Source organism: Carcharhinus amblyrhynchos, chromosome 1 (genome assembly GCF_965287045.1).
Source record: "Carcharhinus amblyrhynchos chromosome 1, sCarAmb.v2.hapA, whole genome shotgun sequence".
Lineage (NCBI taxonomy): Eukaryota > Metazoa > Chordata > Chondrichthyes > Carcharhiniformes > Carcharhinidae > Carcharhinus > Carcharhinus amblyrhynchos.
In genome coordinates this window covers 9,021,027-9,046,758 of record NC_137324.1, presented here as the reverse complement: position 1 = coordinate 9,046,758, position 25,732 = coordinate 9,021,027, and the positions used below count along the sequence as shown (strand labels likewise).

At 46.2% G+C, this 25,732-nt stretch overlaps 1 protein-coding gene across 3 annotated transcripts; it reads left to right on the top strand.

Annotated features, from left to right (window-relative positions):
- The first annotated feature begins 2,140 nt into the window (after positions 1-2,140).
- ccdc166 (coiled-coil domain containing 166) lies at positions 2,141-24,839 on the top strand. 3 transcript variants are annotated; one of them, XM_080196915.1, is made up of 8 exons: positions 2,141-2,261; positions 2,979-3,112; positions 4,076-4,129; positions 4,921-4,975; positions 8,483-8,627; positions 17,127-17,206; positions 22,468-22,644; positions 24,090-24,839. In XM_080196915.1, the coding sequence occupies exons 2-8, from the start codon at positions 3,006-3,008 to the stop codon at positions 24,531-24,533; spliced, it is 1,062 nt and encodes a 353-aa protein (XP_080053041.1). In that variant the 5' UTR covers positions 2,141-2,261; positions 2,979-3,005; the 3' UTR covers positions 24,534-24,839. The 3 variants fall into 3 exon arrangements, with proteins under 3 accessions (XP_080053041.1, XP_080053033.1, XP_080053023.1); XM_080196907.1 differs by having other exon boundaries at positions 2,145-2,370; XM_080196897.1 differs by having other exon boundaries at positions 2,145-3,112.
- The last annotated feature ends 893 nt before the right edge of the window (positions 24,840-25,732 follow it).

The following is a 25,732-nucleotide window of genomic DNA, read 5'->3' as shown; positions in this document are numbered from 1 at the left end:
CTGCACGTTCTCCCTGTATCTGTATGGGTTTCCTCAGGGTGCTCCGGTTTCCTCCCACAGTCTGAAAAACGTGGTGGTTAGGCGCATTGGCTGTGCTAAGTTCCCCTCCAGTGTACCCGAGAAAGCGCTGGAGTATGGCGACTCAGGGATTTTCACAATAACTTCATTGCTGTGTTAATGTAAGCCTATTTGTGACACTAATAAATAGTTTAAAACTTAGATTTAAACTTGACTTAGGAAGAGAGATTGAGCAGTTTAAGCTTATATCTCTGGGAGTTTGGAAGAATGAGAGGAGAACTATTGAAATACATAAAATGTTAAAGGGGTTTGACAAGGTAAACATGGAGTGCATGTTTCCCCTTGGTGGATATTCTAGAATGACAGGACCATATTTTTCGGCTAAGGGATGGCAGATTTACAACAGCAATTTAAATCTTTTCCCTTCTTTGCTCTAACAACCTTTGCTTCTCCAGTCTCTCCACTTTAGCTAAAGTTCCTCATCCTGATACCATTTGCATTCTCTTTTTCTGCAGCCTCTCAAAACACTGCAGTCAATGAAGTACTTTTCATTTTTAATTTAATACACTCAGGAGGCAGCTCGCATACAACCTCCCACAATCAGAAATTTGATAATGATTTTTTAAAATATAAACAGAACATGCTGGTTAAATTCAGCAGGTCTAGCAGCATCTGTGGACAGAAACAAGAGTTACCATTCTGAGTCGATACAATCCTTCCACACAGTTCTGTGGAAGGGTTACTTGGACCTGAAATATTAACTCTGTTTCTCCCTCCATGGATGCTATCATACCTGCTGAGTTTCTTCAGCATTTTCTGTTTTTATTTCAGATTTCCAGCATCTGCGGCATTTTACTTTTTTCATTTTTGTTAAATGAGGTTTTCATTAAGTTTTAAAGTTTATTTATTAGTCACAAGTATGGCTTACATTAACACTGCAATGACGTTACTGTGAAATTCCCCTATAAGATGAGAGAGCCTAAAGGAATGCAGATGGATCAGCCAAGTTAAATTGCCCCTTTGTGTCCCAAGATAGCTCAGGTGAATTAGCTGGGTAGCTATGTGGGGTTATGAGAATGGGGCCTGAATGGGATGTTCCGTCAGAGAGTCAGTGCAGGCTCAATGGGCTGAATGGCCTCCTTCTGCTCTGCAGGGATTCTATAATTGGCCAGAGCATCGGGGCCTCTTCTGTGTACAATAACTGCGTGGGATCTTTTAAGTTACTTAGGAGGGTGTTGAATTAACATAGACAAATACACAGCACCTCCGACAGTGCAGCACTCCCTCAGTACTGCGCTCACGAATCAACATACTGTCATTATGTTCAATCAGGCAATTATTATAAAATAGGTGGTAGCCAATGATGTGGACAGGCCAGCATTGGGACGGGGGTGGACACAGTAAGAACTCTCACAACACCAGGTTAAAGTCCAACAGCACTGCCCAAATAAACCTGTGGGACTTTAACCTGGTGTTGTGAGACTTACTATAAAACAGGTGCAATATTTCATTTAATAATGTGGGTCCTTTCACTTATGTTATTTCCCAACGATGCCAGAGTTTATTTTTAATTTTCCTCTGTGTTTTGATCCATATTTAATGAATTATTAAATGACTGACAACAATGGTTCTCTCAGTCCAGTGTGCGAAAGGAGCATGCTCCATCACTTCCTCCGCCGCCTCCCCCCCAAAAGACGCATGCGCCCTCACGTCCTCCGCGCCCGCCCCCCCAAGGGACGCATGCGCCCTCACGTCCGCTGCCTTTCTTTCCCCCCGCCAAGGACGCATGCGCCCTCACGTTCTCCGCCCCGCCCCCAAGAGACGCATGCACCGTCACGCCCTCCGCCTCCCCCCAAGGGACGCATGCGCCGTCACGTCCTCCAGTTTTGCCCCCTCTCCCCCACCCCCAAAAAGGGACACATGCGCACGCAGCCCGCTGGCCGCCGCCCAGCTTCCCCGGGTGCCGGGGCCAAAGTTCCAGCATGCAAAGAGCGAAAGCAACATGGCGTCGGTCCACTTCCGGTTCTGTTGCTGTGGCGACCGAAATTTAAAAAGACCGTACGCGCTTATATTTAAAAACAAAACATTTAATTTGATTCGGATTTTGAAGAATTATTCACAGGCCCTTGTTTTGTTTACAATATCTGCACGCTGAAGAATATTGCGTGCTACGTTAGTGGGGGGGCGGAGCCTGCCGCTGTTGCCATGGTGACGGCTGTTTGCTGGGCTGAGACTGATTAAAGGTACAGTAATGAAATCCTCACCACTGCTCAGTATTTTGTAAAAATACAGAAGTAATTCTTGTACAAGCTGGAGACTAAGTGTTGTCGGGTTTGAGAACTCTTGCAGCAAGTAAGAAGATCTGATTCAGCTCTCCATTTTACTCTCCTGCACTAGCCTCATCTTTCATATAACTTTTTTTATATATTGACGGTTTAAAGCAAAATGCTGAAAGTAGAGAAGGATGGAGCTTGTTGCTGAATAAACTTATAAATAAAAGGCTGAAGAGTTTGGGACTTGCCACCTGCAATGGCGCCATAGCTGGTGGCTGCCTGTCACTGCAGCGTGACATGTTTACATGGGAAATTTCCATTATGGACACGGGCATTGAGTGTCAAATGAGTTAAAATTGACCTTATTGTAACAGATTATAATGTCCTTCAGCCGGTGCCGGATTTGCAGGGTGCTGGAGCGTCAATGAGTTATTGAATGATCCAGTACTATAATCAGTTCATTTGCTTATCATTTCTGCAACTTGTTCATAGAATCTCTGTTGTTCAGAAGGTCCTCCCCAGAAGGAGGCCATTCAGCCTGTCAAGCCAACACCGTCACCAGAGAATTGAGCGGGTGGGAGGACACATGGCAAAGAGTCAGGTTATCCAGTAGCGTGGGAAATTGGTGAGAAAATGTTCCATGGACTGTTTTATCAAAAGTAACTTCCTAGTAATGTTCTAATTCAGACTGAGGAGGAAGAAGCAGCAGCAAGTATGTCAAAAAAGAAGAAGGGGCGTGCTGAGGGCAAGAGCAAGCCACTCGGGATGGAGTTGGAGGTTCTGACAGCAGCTACTGAGCGGATAGTCGCACTGCAAAATGAGTAAGTTTGGCAGCATTTAATACTCGGTGTTACCCAGAGGTTGTGGAGGCTGGAGTGGAATTAAGCGTCAACAGTCCAAGATAAGAAGAATTAGCATTTGTAGACAAGTTTGTCACCTCAGATTAGTACATCCTCAATGTTGAACTCTAGGTAATCACCTCTGCCATTTTGCACATCCCCCAGTGTGGATCCTAGAGGGTTAACCACAAGCAGAATGAGCTGAGGGCTAACCCATTCACAACGGTGCACAACCTTTATAGTGATCACCAGTTCACAATTCTCAAAATGTTACCTTTTTGTTTATTCTTTCATGAATGTGGGCATTGCTGGCAGCTATTTGTTGCCCATTCTGCTTGCCCTTGAACTGAGTGGCTTGCCAGGCTGTTTCGGGGGCAGTTAAGAAACAACCACATTTTGTGGTTTTGGAGTCACAGGGAGGTCAGATTAGGAAAGAACAGCAGATTTCCTTCACTAAAGGATATTAGTGAACCAGATGGGTTTTTACAACAATCAAAGATAGTTTCATGCTCAACATTAGCTTTCAATTCTAGATTTTATGAATTCTGAGCATATCTGTTTCATGGGGCATTGTACGGGCAATTTTATCCTCTATCTAACCCTGTGCTGTACCTGTCCTGGGAGTGTTTGATGGGGACAGTGTAGAGGGAGCTTTACTCTGTATCTAACCCCGTGCTGTACCTGTCCTGGGAGTGTTTGATGGGGACGGTGTAGAGGGAGCTCAATGCCTATTTTAAATGTCTCTAAAGGAGCAACCTGTAAACAGAGAGCAGAGGTGGTAATAGGTAGACATGATTCGAGCATTCAAGGCTGGGTGAGAGGAGACTGGTGAAAGGCAGATAACAGCTGTCACAGACACGCCATCAAGGAATCACTCTGTAATTCAAGTGAAAGTTTGAATGATTAGTCCGAAATCTTTAATGTTTTTCCTTTTGTTTTTGAAAGGTACGATGAAATTGTTAAAGAGCTGAAACAAATGAAGTTAAAGATTTATAACCTGTATCCTTTGCTGGCCTTGCTAAACAAGCAACTTTGTGAAAATGGTTTGTTTGCCTGGACATGGCCCACTGTGGCTTATCTTTCCCTTGACAGATCAGGTGGTGCCGGCCTCTCCTGGCTTGAGAATGATGCCTGAGCTGAAAGTCAGTGCCGTCCTGTCTCCTCTTGCTCCTTTAGAGATAAATTTTATTTATTAGTCACAAATCGGCTACATTAACACTGCAATGAAGTTACTGTGAAAATCCCCTAGTCATAGAATCCTACAGTACAGAAGGAGACCACAATCCCACCCAGTCCCAATCCTCATAACCCCATGAATTTACCCTAATTAGCCCCCCTGACATTAAGGGACAATTTAGCATGGCCAATCCACCAAACCCACTCATCTTTGGACTGTGGAGGAAACCGGAGCACCTGGAGAAAACCCACACAGACACAGGGAGAAGGTGCAAACTCCGCACGGACAGTGACCCAAGCTGGGAATTGAACTCGGGTCCCTGGTGCTGTGAGGCAGCAGTGCTAACCACCGTGCCGCGCACAATCAGGTGCCTGTTCGGGTACAATGAGGGAGAATTTAGCATGGCCAATGCACCTCATCAGAGGTAGGATACTTCAGAATCCATCGGTTGAATGGATCCTTCTGAGAGGGGCCACTGCAGAATCAACTTGATGGACTGAATGGGCTCCCTCATCGGTCCTGACCTCTGAGATATTAGCTGAAAGGCCAGGCCTGTTTGTGTTTTTATAGACAAATAATTTGCTAATCACTTTCTTTAACCATCACATCCCAGGAAGAAGGAGAATGACTTCTTAGCAAAGGAAGCTCAGCAGACACGCCTGGAAACTGTAAGTACACAGCAAATCATAACATGGGAGAGACGGAGAGGGTTTCATCCCTGGGCAAGGTGTCAGAGGCTGGGGAGGATGTCAGGGAGTGTGGGAGGGATGTCAGGGACTATGAGAGGGGTGTCAGAGGCTGGAGAGGGTGTCAGGGGGCTGGGGAGGAGTATCAGGGGTTGGAGAAGGTGTCAGGGGGCTGGGGGAGGGGTGTCGGGGGGCTGGGGGAGGGGTGTCAGGGGGCTGGGTGAGGGGTGTCAGGGGGCTGGGGGAGGGGTGTCAGGGGGCTGGGTGAGGGGTGTCAGGGGGCTGGGTGAGGGGTGTCAGGGGGTGAGGGAGGGGTGTCAGGGGCAGGGGTAGGGCTGTCAGGAGCAGGGGTAGGGGTATCAGGAGCTGGGGAGCAGTGCCAGGGGCTGGGGGAGGGGTGCCAGGGGCTGGGGAGGGGTATCAGGAGGCTGGCGAGGGGGTTAGGGAGTTGGGGAGAAGGTCAGGGGGCTGGGGGAGGGGTGTCAGGAGTTGGGAAGGTGGTCAGAGTCAGGGGAGAGGGGTCAGAAGCTGGAGAGAGGTGTCATGGAGATCGGGCGGGTATCAGAGGCTGGGGAGGGGTGTCGGGGGCTGAGGTTGGGCTCAGAGACTGCACAGGGTTTCGGGGGCTGGAGCAGAGACTGAAATGGGATGGGGGGGTATGGAGGGCAGAGGCATGATGAGGCAGGGAGTGGGGTGGGGCAGGGAGGGGGATTGCAGTCTGGATCAGGAAATCAGGGCCATTTTTTAAATTTGTTTGTGTGATGTGGGTGTTGTTGGCTAGGCCAGCATTTATCACCCATGTCTCATTGTGAGTGACCTTCCTGAAACACTGTGGTCCATGTGGTGTAGGAACACACGCTGTGCCCTTAGGAAGAGAATTCTGGGATTCTGACCCAGCAACAGTGAAGGAACAGAGATATATTTACACATCAGGATGCTCAGTGACTTGGAGGGGAACCTCCAGGTTGTGACGGTGGCGGGTTCCCAGGCATAGAAACATAGAAAAACTACAGCACAAACAGGCCCTTCGGCCCACAAAGTTGTGCTGAATATGTCCCGACCTTAGAGATTACTAGGCTTACCTAGAACCCTCTATCTTACTAAGTTCCATGTACTTATCTAGTCTCTTAAAAGACCCTGTCGAATCTGCCTCCACCACCACTGCCGGCAGCCAATTCCACTCACTCACCACCCTCTGAGTGAAAAACTTACCCCTGACATCTCCTCTGTACCTACTCCCCAGCACCTTAAACCTGTGTCCTCTTGTGGCAACCATTTCAGCCCTGGGAAAAAGCCTCTGAGAATCCACTCGATCAATACCTCTCATCATCTTACACGCCTCTCTCAGGTCACCCCTCATCCTTCATCTCTCCAAGGAGAAAAGGCCGAGCTCCCTCAACCTATCCTCATAAGGCATGCTCCCCAATCCAGGCAACATCCTTGTAAATCTCCTCTGCACCCTTTCTATGGCTTCCACATCTTTCCTGTAATGAGGCGACCAGAACTGAGCATAGTACTCCAAGTGTGGTCTGACCAGGCTCCTATGTAGCTGCAACATTATCTCTCGACTCCTAGACTCAAATCCTCGATTGATGAAGGCCAGTACACCATACGCCGTCTTAACCACAGCTTCAGCCTGCGCAGTTGCTTTGAACGTCCTATGAACTCAGACTCCAAGATCCTTTTGATCTTCCACGCTGCCAAGAGTCCTCCCATCAATATTATATTCTGCCATCCTATTTGACCTGCCAAAATGAACCACTTCACACTTACCTGCTGACTTTGTCCTTGTAGATGGGCAGAGATCATGGGTTTGGACAGTGCACTGAACACGGTCTGACCATAAGGTTCCCAACCACTTTAAAACTCACCTTCTTAACTAAGCATTTCGAGGTTCCTCCATCTTTTTTTTTAGCTCTCTGCCCAGTTTTAATTAATTATTCTCCTGCCAAGAGGCATGTGATGTTTTTCTGTGGATGTAAGGATGTTGTGTATCCAGTTTAATATGTGGGATTTGAAAAACTCTGACAGTACAGCTTGTAACCATTAGAGGGAGGCAGACTGCTTTTTTGAATAACGCTGTTCAAAATCATGAGGGGCATTAGCATTGTTCTGAGGCAGGATATTCTAAAGCCAGAAAAAGACATGATTTAAGATAGTTGACAAAATAATCAGAAGTGCAATGAGGAGACAGTGGACATGATGTGGAGATGCTGGCATTGGATTAGAGTAAACACAGTAAGGAGTCTCATAACACCAGGTTAAAGTCCAACAGGCTTATTTGGTAGCAAACGCCACTTTGCTACCAATTAAACCTGTTGGACTTTAACCTGGTGTTATGAGACTTCTTACTGTGAAAGATAGTGGAGGCAGATTCGAAAGAGAACTGGAGGAATACTCAAAGGGCCAAAATATTTGGACTATGCGACTAAAAGCAAAATATTGTGGATGCTGGAATCTGAAACAATAATGTCAGAGCTCTGACGAAGGGTCATCCAGATTCGAAACATTAGCTCTACTCTCTTTCCACAGATGCTATCAGATCTGCTGGGATTTTCCAGCATTTTCTGTTAACATTGTGGACTGTGAGACTAATTGGAACCAGAGACCCGGGTTCAATTCCAGCCTGGGATGACTGTGTGAACTTGGTACGTTCTCCACGTGTCTGCATGGGTTTCCTCCAGGTGCTCCGATTTCTTTCAGTCCAACCGTGTGTCCTACAGTGGTCATGCTAAATTGCCCCTTACTGTTCCAAGATGTGTAGGTTAGGGGGATTAGTGAGGTAAATGAGTGGGGTTTGGAGATGGGGTGGGGGATCAGCCTGGTAAGATGCTCTGACGGAGAGCCGGTGCAGACTCGATGGGCCGAATAGCCTCTTTTCTGCACTGTAGGGATTCTATGAATTGGTCAATTTAGGGCAGATCACAGCTGTGTGAATCTAATGGGGGTCACACCTTTGACCCCCCGTTTGATCCTTGAAGTGAACATTCTTTAAACCCCAAACCCAAACGGCTGAGGAATAAGCTGACAGTGAGATTGCACCGTCCTCACCATTATCTTTTGAATTCTTTCACAACCTATTTCCCATTTGGATCAAGATCCCTGTGTATCTCTATTGTCACTACTGTCACTGAGCAACAGCACTGTAACTGTACTCCAAGTGGGAAGAGGAGTGAGGGAGGATTAAGATTTCCACTGTTACTTCTGTAGCATGAAGCTCACTTGAAAAGATTTTTTTTCCAAATAATAACCCCACTGTTCATCACCCCCAAATGTATTATCCCACACACAATCCGCCTGACCCCTCATGGCATTACTGGGATATAACACAACACAGATAAGGCATCATCCCATACAGAAACTACCTGATTCCTTCACTGTGTGAATGACTGTTGCAATACTCCTAATCAGCATTTTTGGCTGAGTGCAAATAAATGTGGCTTTATTAATTTTTTGTGTCAACTCATTCGAATTCCCATTCTGCTTTAGCATGAATACATTGTACAGATGTCAAAAAGGACTGACAAAAGGCAGCATCAGATCATCACTCTGAACGACCAGAACCACCAGAACCTGGAAGAGGTCAGGAAAGCAAAGGAGAAACTATTGAACGAATTTGAGGCACATAAACAAGGTTTGTTCAAATGTTAATCACACACTTTTACGTGGTAAACTGATCAACCACACTCACCTGTCATTCACTCGATGGGTAGAATTTGATGTTGTTCACATAGGCTTAACCCAACCTGGAAGGTCGCCAAGTCACACGTGAGGATGTTGGGCGCACCTTCCAACATAAGACCAGGAGCAGAATAGGAGCTTGGCTGATTTGTTTCTTAACCCCATCCTCCCGCCTTTTCCTCATAGCCTTTGATCCTCTTACCAATTGAGAACCTAACTGTGGAGAGAGAATAGAGCCAATGTTTCAAGTCTGGGTGAGCTTTGACAGAGCTCTGAGGAAGGGTCATCCAGAGTTGAAATGTTGGCTGTATTCTCTCTCCAGAGATGCTGTCAGACCTGCTGAGATTTTCCAATATTTTCTGTTTTTGTTACAGATTCCAGTATCCACAGTATTTTGCTTTTATCTTATGCATCTATCTAGCCCAGTCTTAAATACACTCTGTGACCTGGCTCCACAGCCTTCTGTGACAATGAATTCCACAGATTCACCACCCTCTGGCTGAAGAAATTCTTCCTCGTCTTCGTTCTAAAGGGTCGCTCGTTCCTCTGAGGCTGTGCCCTCGGATCCTGGTCTCTTCTACTAATGTAAACGTCTTCCCCACATCCCCTCTATTCAGGTTTTTCAGTATTCGATAAATTTAAGTGAGATCCCCCCTCAACCAAACTCCATTGAGTACAGACCCAGAGTCCTGAAACACTCCTTATTCATCAAGCTTTTCATTCCTGGGATCGTTCTCGTGAGCCTCACACTTTGCATGATATCTGGGTCAGCAGACTCGGATCAGCAGTGTGCCCACCGTCAATATGGAGGTAGTTATAGAGATTAAACCTCAACTGACCAGAATTTAACATTGCCCGAGCAATTTTAAACTTGTCGGACAAGCACGTGGACCAAATGAATTTGATCTTTTTTTCTTTCAAGGGCAGGATAACAAAGGCCAGCTGCAAATGCTGGCTGAAGAGTTGGACATTTCTAGGAGTGAAGTGGAATAATGTTTTGGAGTGTAGATCGAGTGTTTTCTGCCCTGACTTCATCATAGTGTTATTTCTGTCCTCTGGCACTGGAACAAAGAACAATATAGCACAGGAACAGAGCCTTCGGGCCCTCCCCACCCCAATACCAATTGGAAAAGCTATAGTTCAAGCACATTAGAGGGGTCAGTTTTTGTCCAATGTGTGCAGGATAGGCCAACAAGAGGTGAGGCTACATTGGATTTGGTACTGGGTAATGAACCAGACCAGGTGTAAGACTTGGAGGTAGGTGAGCAGTTTGGTGATAGTGACCACAATTTGGTTACGTTTACCTTAGTGATGGAAAGGGATAGGCATACACCGAAGGGCAGAAGTTATAGCTGGGGGAAAGGTAATTATGAGGCTATTAGGCGAGATTTAGGATACATAGGGTGGAGTAGGAAATTGCAGGGGCTGGGAACAACTGAAATGTGGAGCTTATTCAAGGAGCAGCTACTGCAAGTCCTTGATAAATATGTACCTGTCAGGCAGGGAGGAAGTGGTCGAGCGAGGGAACCGAGGTGTACTAAGGAAGTTGAATCTCTGGTGAAGAGAAAGAAGGAGGCTTATGTAAAGATGAGACGTGAAGGCTCAGTTAGGGCACTGGAGAGTTATAAATTAGCCTGGAAGGAGCTAAAGAGAGAGTTAAGAAGAGCTAGAAGAGGACATGAGAAGACTTTGGCAGATAGGTTCAAGGCGAACCCTAAAGCTTTCTACAGGTATGTCAAGAACAAAAGATTAGTTAGGGCAACATTACGGCCAGTCAGAGACAGCAGTGGGAAGTTGTGCGTGGAGCCTGAAGAGGTAGGAGAGGCACTGAATGAGTATTTTTCGTCAGTATTCACGCAGGAAAAAGTCAGTGTAGTCGAGGAGAATACTGTGATACCAGGTTGTAGACTGGACGGGATTAAGGTACATAAGGAGGAGGTGTTAGCAATTCTTGAGAGTATAAGAATAGATAAGTCCCCTGGGCTGGATGGGATTTACCCTAGGATTCTCTGGGAGGCTAGGGAGGAGATTGCAGAGCCTTTGGCTTTGATCTTCATGTCGTCATTGGCTGCAGGTATAGTGCCGGAAGACTGGAGGATAGCAACTGTTGTCCCCTTGTTCAAGAAGGGGAGTAGAGACCATCCTGGGAATATAGACCAGTGAGCCTTACTTCTGTTGTGGGCAAAGTTTTGGAAAGAATTATAAGGGATAAGATTTATAATCATCTGGAGAGAAGTAAATTGATTAGGGATGGTCAACATGGTTTTGTGAAGGGTAGGTCGTGCCTCACAAACCTTATTGAGTTTTTTGAAAAGGTGACCAAAGAGGTAGATAAGGGTAAGGCAGTTGACGTGTCTATGGATTTTAGCAAAGCATTTGATCAGCTATTTACCATTTATACAGATGATCTGGAGGAGGGAACCGAGTGTAGGGTGTCGAAATTTGCTGATGACACCAAGATTGGGGGAAAGGCAAATTGTGCGGAGGGTGTGGAGAGTCTGCAGAAGGATCTAGATAGGCTGGGCGAATGGGCCAGGAAATGGCAAATGGAATTTAATGTTGGCAAGTGTGAAGTGGTCCACTTTGGTAGGAAGAATGGTAGGAAGGACTATTACTTACGTGGCGAAAAACTGCAGCAGGCGACGGTGCAGAGGGACCTCGGGGTCCTTGTGCATGAGTCGCAAAAACCCAGCTTGCAGGTGCAGCAGGTGGTCAGGAAGGCGAATGGGATGCTGGCCTTCATAGCGAGGGGGATTGAATATAAAAGTAGGGAGGTCTTGCTGCAGCTGTATAGGGCATTGGTGAGGCGGCAGCTGGAGTACTGTGTGCAGTTTTGGGCGCCGCACCTGCGCAAGGATATTTTGGCCTTGGAGGGAGTGCAGAGGAGGTTTACTAGGCTGATACCGGAGTTGAGGGGGTTGAGCTATGAGGAGAGGCTGAATAAACTAGGCTTGTACTCGTTAGAGTTTAGAAGAATGAGGGGAGATCTCATTGAGACGTATAAGATGATGAATGGGATGGATAGGATAGAGGTGGAGAGACTCTTTCCGCTCAAAAAAGACAGTAGGACTAGGGGGCACAGCCTCAAGATAAAGGGGAGGCGGTTTAGAATGGAGTTGAGGAGGAACTTCTTCACTCAAAGGGTGGTAAATCTCTGGAATTCTCTGCCCGTTGAAGTGGTGGAGGCTGCCTCGCTAAATATTTTTAAGAAGCGGGTTGATGGGTTCTTGATAAGAGAGGGGATTAAGGGTTATGGGGAAAGGGTGGGAAAGTGGAACTGAGCCACGACAGATCAGCCATGATCTTATTGAATGGCGGGGCAGGCTCGAAGGGCTAGATGGCCTACTACTGCTCCTATTTCTTATGTTCTTATGTTATGTTCTTATAAGGTTCCCCATGGTAGGCTATTGCAGAAAATGCAGATGCATGGGATTGAGGGTGATTTAGCAGTTTGGATTAGGAATTGGCTAGCTGATAGAAGACAGAGGGTGATGGTTGATGGGAAATATTCAACCTGGAGTTCAGTTACAAGTGGTGTACCTCAAGGATCTGTTTTGTGGCCACTGCTGTTTGTCATTTTTATAAATGACCTAGATGAGGGTGTAGAAGGATGGATTAGTAAATTTGCTGACAACACCAAGGTCGGAGGAGTTGTAGACAGTGAGGATGGATGTTACTGAGGTTTGCAGAGGGACATAGATAAGCTGCAGAGCTGGGCCGAGAGGTGGCAAATGGAGCTTAATGTGGAAAAGTGTGAGGTGATTCACTTTGGTAAGAGTAACAGGAGTACAGAATATAGGGCTAATGGAAGGACTCTTAGTAGTGTTGACGAGCAGAGATATCGTGGGGTACATGTGCATAGCTCCCTGAAAGTTGGCACCCAGGTTGTTAAGAAGGCGTACGGTGTGTTAGCTTTTATTGGTAAAGGGATTGAATTTCGGAGCCGTGAGGTCATGTTGCAAGTGTACAAAACTCTGGTGTGGCCGCACTTGGAGTATTGCGTACAGTTCTGGTCGCCGCATTATAAGAAGGATGTGGAGGCATTGGAAAGGGTGCAGAGGAGGTTTACCAGGATGTTGCCTGGTATGGTGGGAAGGTCTTATGAGGAAAGGCTGAGGGACATGAGGTTATTTTCATTGGAGAGAAGAAGGTTACGAGGTGACCTAATTGAGGCATACAAGATGATCAGAGGATTGGATAGGGTGGACAGTGAGAGCCTTTTTCCTGGGATGGTGATGGCTAACATGAGGGGACATAGCTTTAAATTAAGGGGTGGTAGTTATTGGACAGATGTCAGAGGTAGGTTCATTACTCAGAGGGTAGTAAGGGCGTAAAATGCCCTGCCTGCAGCAGTTGTGGACTCGCCAACTTTAAAGGCGTTCAAATGGTCAGTGGATAGGCATATAGATAACATTGGAATAGTTTAGGTTAGAGGGTCATTAGATTGGTTCCACTGGTCGGCGCAACATCGAGGGCCGAAGGGCCTGTCCTGCACTGTAATGTTCTATGTTCTAAGCCTACACCAATCACATTGTCCTACTGAAACCAACTGCTTATATCCCTCTATTCCCCGTCTGTTCATGTGCCTATTCCAGATAAATCTTAAATGTTACTAACGTATCTGCCTCAACCACCTCACTTGGCAGGGCATTCCAGGCGCCCACCACCCTCTATGTAAAAAACTTTCCCCATACATCTCCACTGAACCTTTCCCCCTCTTATCTTGAACTTGTGCCCCTTGTGACTGTCATTTCTGCCCTGGGAAAAAACTTCCAACTGTTCACCCTATCTCTGCCTCTCATAATTTTATAAAATTCTATCATGTCGCCCTTCAGCCTCTGGCTTTCCAAGGAGAACAGTCCCAGTTTATTCAATCTCTCCTCATAGCTCATACCCTCCAAAACTAGGCAGCATCCTGGTAAACCTTTTCTGTATTCTCTCCAAAGCCTCCATGTCCTTCTTGTAGTGTGGTGACCAGAATTGGACAAAGTATTCCACATGTGGCCCAACCAATGTTTTATATAACTGTAACATAATTTGCCAATTTTTATACTCAGTACCCCATCCAATGAAGGCAAGCATGCCATATGCTTTCTCCACCACCTTTTCCACCTGTGCTGCCACTTTTAAGGATCTGTGGACCTGTACTCCCAGATCTCTCTACGTGTCTATGCTCTTGATTGTTCTGCCATTTATTTGTAGTTCCCACGTGAATTGGATCTACCAAAATGCATCAATTCGCATTTGTCCAGATTAAATTCCTCTGCCATTTCTCTGCCCAATTTTCCAGCACAGCTATATCCTGCTGTATTTTCTGACAATCTTCATCACTGTCTGCAACTCCGCCAATCTTAGTATCATCCGCAAATTTGCTAATCAGATCAGCTACGTTTTCTTCCAAGTCATTTATATGTATATATTACAAACAGCGGAGGTCCCAGCACCGATCCCTGTGGAACACAAGTAGTTACAGACCTCCATTCAGAAAAACACCCACTGCTACCCACTGTCTTCTATGGCCAAACCAGTTCTGAATCCATGTAGCTAGTCCACTCCTGATCCCATGAGATTTAATCTTTTGTCCCAGCCTGTCATGAGGGACCTTGTCAAATGCTTTGCTAAAGTCCATGTAGACAACATCCATAGCCCTTCCCTCTTCAATCATTTTTGTCACCACCTCAAAAAAATTCAATCAGATTAGTGAGACATGACCTCCCACGTACAAAACCATGCTGTTTGTCGCTAACGAGACCAGGAGGGTTGGGTCCCTCTGTCATGAGCCCCATTTGCCAACCTGTAGATGGGTATTGTCTACATGGCAGGGAGGGCCTCCTGAGGAGGAGAGGAAACACAGAGTGGTTTGCATGGTAGACATTGTCATCATCCTTGGGCAGAGGTACAAATACAGGGTGATCAGGACCAATGGAGAGGACAGAACAACTGTCAGATAAAGGTAGTGTGATCACTACCTGTACTTCCAAATGTTGGGATCATAAAATCTGAACTGCAGAAGGTGGCCATTCAGCCCTTTTGAGTTATAAGGAGATAGATTGGGACATTTTTCCTCTGGAGCATAGAAGGCTGAGGGATGATCGTATAGAGATCTATAAAATAATGAGGGGCATAGATCAGCTAGATAGTCAATATCTTTTTCCACAGGTAGGGTAGTCTAAAACTAGAGGGCATAGGTTTAAGGTGAGAGGGGAGAGATAAGGGTCCAGAGAGGCAATTTTTTCACTCAGAGGGTGGTGAGTGTCTGGAACAAGCTGCCACAGGTAGTAGTAGAGACAGGTACAATTTTGTCCTTTAAAAAGTGTTTAGACAGTTACATGAAAAAGAAGGGTATAGAGGGATATGAGCCAAATGTGGGCAATTGGGACCAGCTTAGGTGTTTTTAAAAAAAAGGGTGGCACAGACAAGTTGGACTGAAGGGCCTGTTTTCATGCTGTAAACCTCTATGACTCTATCTAGCCGGCAATTACCGTAATTCCACCCAGACCCTAACCCCATAATCCCAGCCACTTATCCTGGCTACCCCCTGACACTAAGGGGCAATTTAGCATGGCCAATCCACCTAACCTGCAAGTCTTTGAACTGTGGGTGGAAACTGGTGCTCTCGGAGGAAACCCACACAGACATGGGGAGAACGTGCAGACTCCACACAGACAGTGACCCAAGGTTGGAATTGAAACCGGGTCCCTGATGCTGTGAGGCGGCAATTCTGATTATGGTGCCACGAAGCCATCCCCAGAGGTGGACACTGAAGGTCACTGTGGAATTAACCTTCTATGCTTCTGGATCATTCCAGGGCACGGCAGGAGATCTTTGTCTCGCAGTCGGCTGCACGCAGCTATTTCAAGGTGGCCACCAGTATCCTGTTCAGGCATGTGAGAAGATTCATCAATTTCCGGGTGGACCGGGTTAGCGGGTGGAAACATTCACTGCCATTGCAGGACTCCCCTGCATCCACTGATTGCACCCATGTGACTACCCAGCCGCCAGCTGGCCAACCGGGAGCCTTTGTGAACAGGAAGGAGTTTCACTTGATGAACATTCAGATTGTATATGACCCCAGGATGCAGGTTCTGCAGGCATATCATAGAGTCATAGAATCCTGCAGCGCAGAAAGAGGCCCTTCAGCCTATCGTGTCTGCACTCAACACAATCCCACCCAGGCCCTACCCCCATATCCCTACATTATTATACCCACTAATCCCTCTTACCTACGCATCCCTGGACACTAAGGGGCAATTTTTAGCATGGCCAATCAACCCAACCTGCACATCCTTGGACTGTGGGAGGAAACAGGAGTATCCGGAGGAAACCCATGCAGACACGAGGAGAATGTGCAAAACTCCCGAGCCGGAATTAACCCCAGGACCGTGGAGCTGTGAAGCAGCAGTGCTAACCACTGCGCTGCCGTGCCGCCCATGCAAGGTACCCGGGCAGCTCACACACTGCATACTTTCTTTGCCACTCACAGGTGTTCAGGCTCTTTCCTGCTCCTGCTCACTTCAGATGGTGATTGATTGGCAACTAGGGTTACCCACTGAAAAGGTGGTGCCTGAGGACAGACCTGAGAAAGGATACAACTACTCCACTCTACGTTGCTGAAGATAAGGTTCAGGTGCCTCACCCTGAAGTGCCCACCCAAGCGAGTGTCGCTCACAGTTGTTGTCTGCTGCACTCTTCCCAAGCTTGCTGTCTCCAGGGGTTAGTCTTCTTAAACAGGAAGATGGATGCTACAGTCCCAGCCCCAGACATGGACATCATCAAAGACTCAGATGCTGGGCAGCCAGAGGGTGAAGTTGATAAGGGTGTAATCAGGAACCTTCAGGGAGGCAGCAGCACGCTCGCGCAGTGCAAACACAATTCACCCTGCCTGCCACTTAATATCGTGAGATTTTATTGGATTCGGGTAGAACTGGGATTCCAGCTGTTTCCGCTTACGCCCACTGGCAAGTGTGAAATTCTACCCTGTAATTCCACTGTTCCACACGTGTAACTGTTCATATTGGCAGCAGGTCAGAGAAGGCTGATTCCTGGGATGAAGGGCGCTGTCTTAGAAAAGGTCAGAGCTGTACCCGTTGGAATTTAGGCAACTGACTTTCCTGCCAATGGGAACAGTTTCTCCCTATTTATTCTGTCAAAACATTTCATCATTCCCAGCTATTCTAATAAATTGCCCTTTAGTCCCCATTGTGAGATCTTGCTGTGTGCAAATTGACTGCTTTATTTTCTACTTAACAATGGGAATGACGTCCCTAGGGATCTCTCACAATGTGAAAGATGCTCTATAATTGCAAAACCTTCTTTGACATAACACACAAACTATTTTAATTTTAAGTATAATTTATGGATATCAGTGATAGTTTACTGAATGCTCCCAGACACCAAACTGGATGGGAAATGTCCACGTATCTAATTTGTTTCTCTGGCTCTTTTTCATCAGAACTGGAAATGACGCAATCGGAGAAAGAAAATGAACTGGTTCAGCTGAAGAAGGAGATTGAGGATCTGGAGGAATATAAAGTAAGTGAACCTCTTGCCTGAGTAAAACTCTCAGCTGTCAAAAGGCAGCTGGGCAGTCTCCCTTCTTTCAGCCAGCCTAACTGAACCTTGGATTGATAGTGCAGAGGTTACCTCACTGGAGAAGTAATCAAAAGAATTAGAGTTTCCCATATCAGATTTAAACATCCAGAATTATAAAGCTGGGTCTCAGTAAAAGTTTAAAGTTTGAAAGTTTTAAAGTTAAAGTTTATTTATTCATGTCACGAGTAAAGTTGAAGTTAAGTTAAAGTTTATTTATTAGTCACAAGTAAAACTTACATTAACACTGCAATGAAGTTACTGTGAAATTCCCATAGTCACCACAGTCTGGTGTCAGTTTGGGTCAATGCACTTTACTATACTCTGGATACTCTATTTTCAAGGGCCTAAATACACATTTGTGCAAGACTTTGTCACTTTTGTAATCAAAGCCCTTTATAATAAAGGCCAACATTTGCATTAAAATTGTTTCTCTGTGCCTGCGTGTTAACTTTCTGTGATTAAAGTACGAGGACAAGTGGGTCCATCTGAATGCCGACATTTCCCAGTTTTCTTAGTAGGTAACTTTATAACTCAAAGTAACAACACAAAAAACTAAGCGTTCCATCCATAGTAGAGCAGCGATCAAAAAATATTACATTGCAACATTATTGTGGTCAGCGAGTTAAGTCCTTCTCTGTGTCTTGGCAACTCATGAAAAACTTACACTCTTAGCTCCAGAAAGCTTCCATAATAGTTCATTAAGAGGGTTGACGGATTGTTTAAGGCATGGTAGAGAAGGACATGCAGCAGACAGCTCCCTTGGATGGCTGTTTCTTAGGTTGAAAAGCCTGGAGTTGACTGGAACAGCATGTTTGTGCTGGGGGCTCAGGATTCTGGAAAAACCTTTCAATGTTCCTACACTTTCCTTATCAGAAAACTCCACTACTGCATAAATGGCAAAGCCTTCAAGTAGGCTTACATTAACAGTGCAATGAAGTTACCGTGAGAATCCCCATTCCAGCACCTGTTCGGGTACACTGAGGGAGAATCTAGCGTGGCCAATGCACCTAACCAGCACACCTTTCAGACTGTGGGAGGAAACCTGGAGGAAACCCACAGAGACACAGGGAAGAATGTGCAGACTCTGCACAGTGACCTGAACCGGGAATCGAACCCAAGTCCCTAGCACTGTGAGGCAGCAGTGCTAACCACTGTGCCACTGAAACCATAAACTGAATCTTCTGATCAAAGGTCAATGACCTGAAAGATTAACTCAGTTTCTCTCTGCAGGTACTGCCTGACCTGCTGAGATTTTGCAGCATTTTAGTTATTTCAGATTTCCAGTATCTGCAGTATTTTTCTTTCAACTAAGAGGCTATCGGCTTGTTAGAAAAACTCAGTCACTAACATCCTTTGGGAGTGAACTCTGTCATCTTACCCGCCCTCGGTCCATATGTGACTCCAGTCCCACATCAAAGTACTTGGCTCTTAACTGCCCTCTGACAGAACCTGTCAAAGTATGGAGTTGTCTCAAACTTGTATCAGAGTGATGGAGAGAGGCCTTTACCAGCAAGACTCTCAACCCAAGAATGATTGTTTTTTAAATGCCTATGAAAATTTATGGTGGATTCAGAACACAAGTGGAATAAGTACTGAATAAGTACTGGAATAAGGTGCTGAAAATCTGAAACAAAATCAGAAGCGTGCAAGTGTGCTGCGGCTGTGGGGCAGACTCCAATCCCCAGCTGAGGAAATTCAACTGCAGCACTGTCTCAGATCCCTTCTGTTCCCTTGCTTCTGGTTTTCCGCCGCTGCTTCGATTGCTTTTTCTTTAGCGTGCAGTTTCCGAGCTGGTCAGATCAGGGCAAATTCCCGGTATCCAGCACCAAATCCTGCCCCAGAGCCTGCTGCTCCAATTCGCCAACCTCAGTGGCCTGATTGAAGTCAGTACAAAGTAGTCTGTTTGTTGTGTGCCACGCTGTTAATGTGTATGTTACCATGCCCAACAATTAGACAAGGAGAGGTCAGTGAACCAAAACATGGCAGAGGAGTGCTGCGGGAAGTCATATTTAAGAGCATCTTTGTTAAATATTAATTGGGTTTAGAAAGTAGTGGTTTGGACACTCACTAAAGAGTCGGTTGTGGGCCATTCTTCTCTACACATTTCTGTCCAAACATTAGTGCCACTGCCTCCCCCTTCCTGGTCAGTTGCACAGCCGAGCTTCGCATACGTCCTTTAAAAAGTACCTGGGTGGGCATTTGGCACAACGTAACATGTCGTGGGCTATGGAGCCAAGTGCTGACAAATGGGATTAGGTGGGGGGGGGGGAAGGTGTTTCTCTCGTATCAGTGTACACTCGATTGGCTGAAGGGCCTCTTCGGCACAGTATTATTCTATGATTCTGAGTCGATGGCCCTTTCTCCATTTGTTTGCTGTAAACTTTGCTGTCATACCAAAGGGGCATGTTCTCTTGGCAACGGAGCAAGATGAAACAGGTCAGGAAAGACATGTATTTTCAACGCTGTCAAAAATCCTGCCACATCAGAACTTCTTGCACGTTCGCAAGTAAGGCTCAGCTTTACTGAGAGACCATGATTTTAATGATGCAAGAATTGATTTGTCTGTTCTGATTCAGAGATAAGGGCACTGGCTATTGATTCACATTGTGTATGAGAGGATAAGCTTCACTATTAAATATAACCAGGAGGGTAAGATTGGACTTTTCTTTTACTCATTCATGAGACATGGGCGTCGCTGGCTGGCCAGCATTTTTGCTCTTAGGCTGATTGGTGTAACAAATTGTCCCTAAATTATTCTCCCCTGAATCTGGTTTCCAATGGGGGTACCATAAGCACAGACATGGGTCAAGGGAGGTGTAGAAAAACTACATTGTTGGGTTGGCGGCACGGGCTCATTGGGCCGAAGGGCCTATTTCCCATGCTGTGTTGTTCTTTGTTCTTTGAGTCCCCCCTCCACCCATGACCCTTATCTATTGTTTTTATGGCATTCCACATTGAGGGAAAACTAATTTAGGGACAATTTGTTACACCAGTCAGCCTAATAGCACATCTTTGGGGTGTGGGAGGAAACTGGAGCACCCGGAGAAAACCCACGCAACCACGGGGAGAATGCGCAAACTCCCACAGACACTGGCCCAGATCCATGTATCTGCACAACAAACAGTGATAGTCACTGAGCTGTCGTGTTGCCCAGTATCTGGTCCAGTTTAAGTACACACTAAGCAATTGTTGAGGTTCAAGAAGATGGCTCACCACAAAGGCAATTAGGGATGGTTAATAAATGTTGGCCTTGTCTACATCAAGCGAATGAATATAAAAAAAAGGTCATCCCATTCAATCTTTCCTCATTGGACAGCTTTCTCATCCCTGGAATCAATAGTCACACTCTTCGGAACGGTGGCACAGTGGTTAGCATTGTTGCCGCATAGCACCAGGGACCTGGGTTCAAATGCCAGTTTGAGTCACTGTCTGTGCGAAGTCCACATGTTCTCCCCATATCTGCATAGGTTTCCTCCGCGTGCTTTGGTTTCCTCCACAGTTCAAAAGACGTGCTAGTTAGGTGCATTGACCATGCTAAATTCTCCCTCAGTGTACCCGAACAGGCACTGGAGTGTGGCGAACCGGGGATTGTCACAGTAACTTCATTGCAGTGTTAATGTTAGCCTACTTGTGACAAAGAACAAAGAACAAAATCAGTCTGGGAAACAGGCCCTTCGGCCCAACGAGCCCACGCTGCCATCTCAACACCACCTCCCTACCCATGACCCCTATCTAATGTTTTATGGCCATCCAGATTGAGGGAAAACTGATTTAGGGACAATTTATTCCTGCCAATCAGCCTTACAGCACATCTTTGGGGTGTGGGAGGAAACCGGAGCACCCGGAGAAAACCCACACAAGCACGGGGAGAATGCGCAAACTCCCACAGACACCGGCCCAAATCCATGTGTCTGCACAGCAATCAGCGATAGTCACTGAGCTGTCGTCTTGCCCAGTATCTGGTCCAGTTTAGGCACACACTAATGACATGAAGCACTAGGCCAATCTCAAACAACCAAGAGCAGCCCCAGTACGACCCATCGCGTGTATGCCCTTCGTTGGACACAAGGTGGACCGACTTAAAACCTGTGAATGAAAAGAGAAAAACATTATTATCATACTATACCCATTTACATTTCTAGGGACATCCCAATGCTAATGACCCTTAATTAAAGGTTCTCCTATATCCACCCATCTCCAACTCAGTCATGTGCCTAAGTTACTCTTAAAGGACTCTAGCGTGTTTGCTTCCACCACCTTATTTGGCAGAGCATTCCATACCCCCACTACCCTCTGTGTGAAAAACCTCCCTCTAATATCTGTGTTGTACCTCTCCCCCCTCACCTTAAGTCCATGGCCCCTTGTCCTACGTGACTCTATTATAGGAAATAGCTTACCTCTGTTTACTCTATCTATACCCTTCATAATCTTATATACCTCTATTAGATCCCCCCTCAGTCGGCGTCTTTCAAGGGAAAAGAGCCCCAATTTCTTCAATCTTTCCTCATACCCCAGTCCTTCCATACCAGGCAACATCCTGGTAAACCTCCTCTGCACTCTCTCCAGAGTCTCCATGTCCTTCTGGTAGTAAGGCGACCAGAACTGTACGCAGTACTCCAAATGCGGCCTAACCAACGTTCTGTACAACTGCAACATTAGACTCCAGCTCTTATATTCTATACCCCTTCCTATAAAGGCTAACATACCATAGGCTTTCTTCACCACACTCTCCACTTGCACTGTCACGTTCAAAGGCTTGTGCACTTGCACCCCCAGGTCTCGCTGCAACTCTATACTCCTTACAGGCTTACCCTTTACCATATAACTTCCCCCTACATTATTCCGGCCAAAATGCATCACCTCACATTTATCTGGATTAAACTCCATTTGCCGTGTATCTGCCCAATCAACCAGCCTATCAATGACACTAATGAATAAACTTGAACTTCTAAGATATTCTTCCTCAGATAAGGAGACCAAAATGTTACACAGTAAATGGAGTTGAGGTGCACATCGGCCATGAACTGCCTGGCCTGCGCTGTTGAATAGCCTCCTCTCTCTCTCGGTGCTGGGGCAAACAACAGAGCCACTGGGAGGTGCCTGTAGAACTGGACTGCACCAACCCCAGATATTGGCCAGGGAACGTACGCTGTTCAGAGTGAAATAAAAAGAATTGTGAAACAAATGGTTTTGTCCATTAGGAACTGCGGGAGCAGCAGCTGGCCAGGATCAAAGAGCTGGACGATCTGGTGATGGATGCTCGAGCCAAACACTCACAGTGTGTACACGACCTCAAACTCAACTTCAACAATGAGAAGGCTGAGTACAAACAGAACGCCAGGCGGAGAGTGAAACAGCTGGAGAAAGATGCAAACAAGGTGAGAAAGGTCTCCAAAACAACACTAAAATAACACAATTGGCAAATCAGGTGATTTTACGTGGGGAGCATTTATCAGTGTCCTATTCCTGAGCTCTTTCCTCTTTCTGAGCTGTGGAACGCTATTGATTCTGTGACTCAATAGCTAAAGACTGTTTCACCAGCACTGTGGCCCAATCAGCAACCTCATCTCCCCAGCTCACCTTCTCCATTCACCTAAAATCCATTGCTGTGTTAGGTCCGGCTGCCTGGATTATTTAGACAAAGTTTTCCGCCCCCGGGCTTCCCGCCCAGGGCCTCCCGCCCCAGGCCCTCTTCTTTGCAAAACCAGATGGTGAAGAACTTACATCCCAATGGAAATTGAATCACAGGGGATCTTTTATTCTGCCCCCTTACTGTGCTTTGTTAGTCTAAGTCAACGTCCCCACTCTTTCACTACACTCTTTAGTATTTCAAATGTTGGAAGTCACTCAGCCCAAGTGCAAATGCATTCCATATGCATTTGTCACATTTACAACACAGAAACAGGATATTCAGCCCAACCAGTCAATGCTATTGTTTGACCTCGTAAATGGTCTCACATTTACCACTCCATTTCCATATTCCTTCAGTTCCTTCATTGCAAACTCTAATTTCGAAGGTTGACAAAGCTTCTGTCTCAACAATTCACTGAAAATCAATTTCAGTCTCATATCTCTATTGGCATGAGGTTTTTCCTCACGTTATCCCTTCTGCAGAATGTCAGAGAGAGACCACCTCCATGTAGCTGCCTCTCATGGCACAGGGTTTTCCTGCCATTAGCAAAATGCCAACATGGCTGTGAAATGGTCCCTATTTGGCCTGTATTCGCTGTCCACTTCAAGGCGGTGACCAGGAGGATGGTTTGTGGTATGGTGGTAGCATCCCTACCTTTGGACCAGAAGCTCCAGCTTCAAGTCCATCGCCAGGACTTGTTGCTCCCAAAGGAGCATTTACAACATGGTTCAGCAGGCTGATAATCAGCTCTGGAACGTTCCACCATTTCCCCCACTATTCCCCAGCGAGAGAAAAGTGTGTGGGTGTGCGTGTGAGCGAGCGAGCGGGCAGGCAGACGGGATGATGGAGGTGACTAGTCTCTTCATATTATTATCAGTACAATTGTCCGACGACAGGACTGCACTAGGGAGCTGATCCAGTGCAGTCACTGGAACTGGTAAAGTCCTGGCTGCTTCTACACATCGTGGTGAAGTTTTGCAAACTCTCAGGGTGTAGAGTGGAAAGCCCACAGTGAGGAACACCAACAACCTTAAGCAGGCCTGTAGACATTGCAGATCAAAAAAAATGAATGAGGTGTAATAGTGCATTGGTTTTAAATGCCTAAATATTAAGAGGATAATGGAACAAACAGATAGACATCTTCAAGGTAATAGTCTGAGTTTCAAGCCATGTCCCCTGTCTGCCCCACAGGAGGCAGTGTGCTGCCTTATTGAGCACATTGAATCGATCAAAGTGGAGAACCAGCAGCTGCGAGAGGTGTTGGTGTGCTTGATCCGGCGCTCCCGGGTCCTACGTGAGCAGCAGGATGAGCTTGAGGCACAGTACAAGCAGCTGTTGCAGGAGAGAGACTACTGCACCAAGTTGAAAAAACTGCGGTGCAGGAAGCACCTCAGCGACTATGTGGAACCAAATGTCAAGGAGCAGCCGAAGATCGCAGAGGAAGCAGAAATCAAGGAGCGGCCCAAGACTAAGGTGGAGCTAGAAGTCAAGGAACAGCCTAAGGTCAAGGAGGAGCCGGAGTCCGAGGAGTCGTCAGAGACCAAGGAAGAGCTGACATTCGGGGAGCAAGAGGAAGAGGAACTAGATGAAGAAGAAGAAGAAGACCTAGACAGTGATGAGTTAGATGACGAGTAGTTAGAGAGTCTGAGGAGGCTGGGCTGGAGAACTGAGAGAAAGTGCCAAAACCATGGAACTAACAGGCAACCCTTACCCATTTAACCAGCTGGCTCTCCTGTGTAAATATGACCCCAGAAAGATGTCAGAATCACCATTTTCCATTTTTCTTCTTATCAAAATTGTGCAACTTGATTTTTGTCTCCATCAGTGAATATTAAATTGATGTACAGTACATGTTCAAGTATCAGTAATTTCTTTAAAAAATTCTTACTTCCCAACCACAAGTCCCCTCCACCCAAAATAAACACACTCCGTTTTCTACAATGTAGTTCTTCCACATTTGTTTTTGGGAGATTGCAAAACTATTCTTAATTTGAGCGTTCTTTAGAAGATGGTGATGGGTTGATAGTGATTGAGTCATACGTTGACACAAAGGAAGATGGTTATGGTTGTTGGAGGTCAATCCTCTCAGCTCCAGGACATTTCTGCAGGAGTTCCTCAGGATAGTGTCCTAGGCCCAACTATCTTCAGCTGCTTCATCAATGACTTTCCCTCCTCTGTCGTAAGTGGGATATCCACTGAAGATTGCGCAATGTTCAGTATCAGTTGCAACTCCTCAGATACTGAAGCAGTCCATGACTAAATGCAGCAAGACCTTAACAATATCCAGCTTGGGCTGACAAGTGGCAAGTAACATTTGTGCCACACAAGTGCCAGTCAGTGACCATCCCCAGCAACAAAAGAATCACCCGTGACAGTGTACCATCACTGAATCCTTCCCCTGTTAACCTCCTGGAACTGCGTTGGACTAATCACTTAAATACTGAGGCAGGTCAAGGGTTAGGAATCCTAAAGCAAGTGACTTACTTCTTGACTCCCCAAAGCCAGTGCACCATCTTCAAGGCACAACTCAGGAGTGTGATGGAATACTCTCCACTCGCCTGGATAAGTACAGTTCCAGCAAAACTCAAGAAATTTGGCACTGTCCAGAAGAAAACAGTTTGTTTGAATGACACCCCATAAACAAACATTCACTCCCTCCACCACTGAGCAACAGTGGCAAATATTTGGCCTACCCCTGCTCCTATTTCCTATGTTTCCATGACCAATGCTTAGACCTTAGCTATTTACAGTCTATATCAATGATTTGGATGTGGGATCAAATGTAATAGTTCAAAGTTTGCCAATGTCACAAAACAAAGTGGAAGTATGAATTG

Bases quoted from the DNA above. Each gene is read 5' to 3' on its own strand.
- ccdc166 (XM_080196915.1), top strand. From the start codon at position 3,006: ATGTCAAAAAAGAAGAAGGGGCGTGCTGAGGGCAAGAGCAAGCCACTC. The intron at 4,130-4,920 runs GTATCCTTTGCT...ATCACATCCCAG, and splicing joins AAGTTAAAGATTTATAACCT to GAAGAAGGAGAATGACTTCT. The intron at 8,628-17,126 runs GTTTGTTCAAAT...CTTTTTCATCAG, and splicing joins ATTTGAGGCACATAAACAAG to AACTGGAAATGACGCAATCG.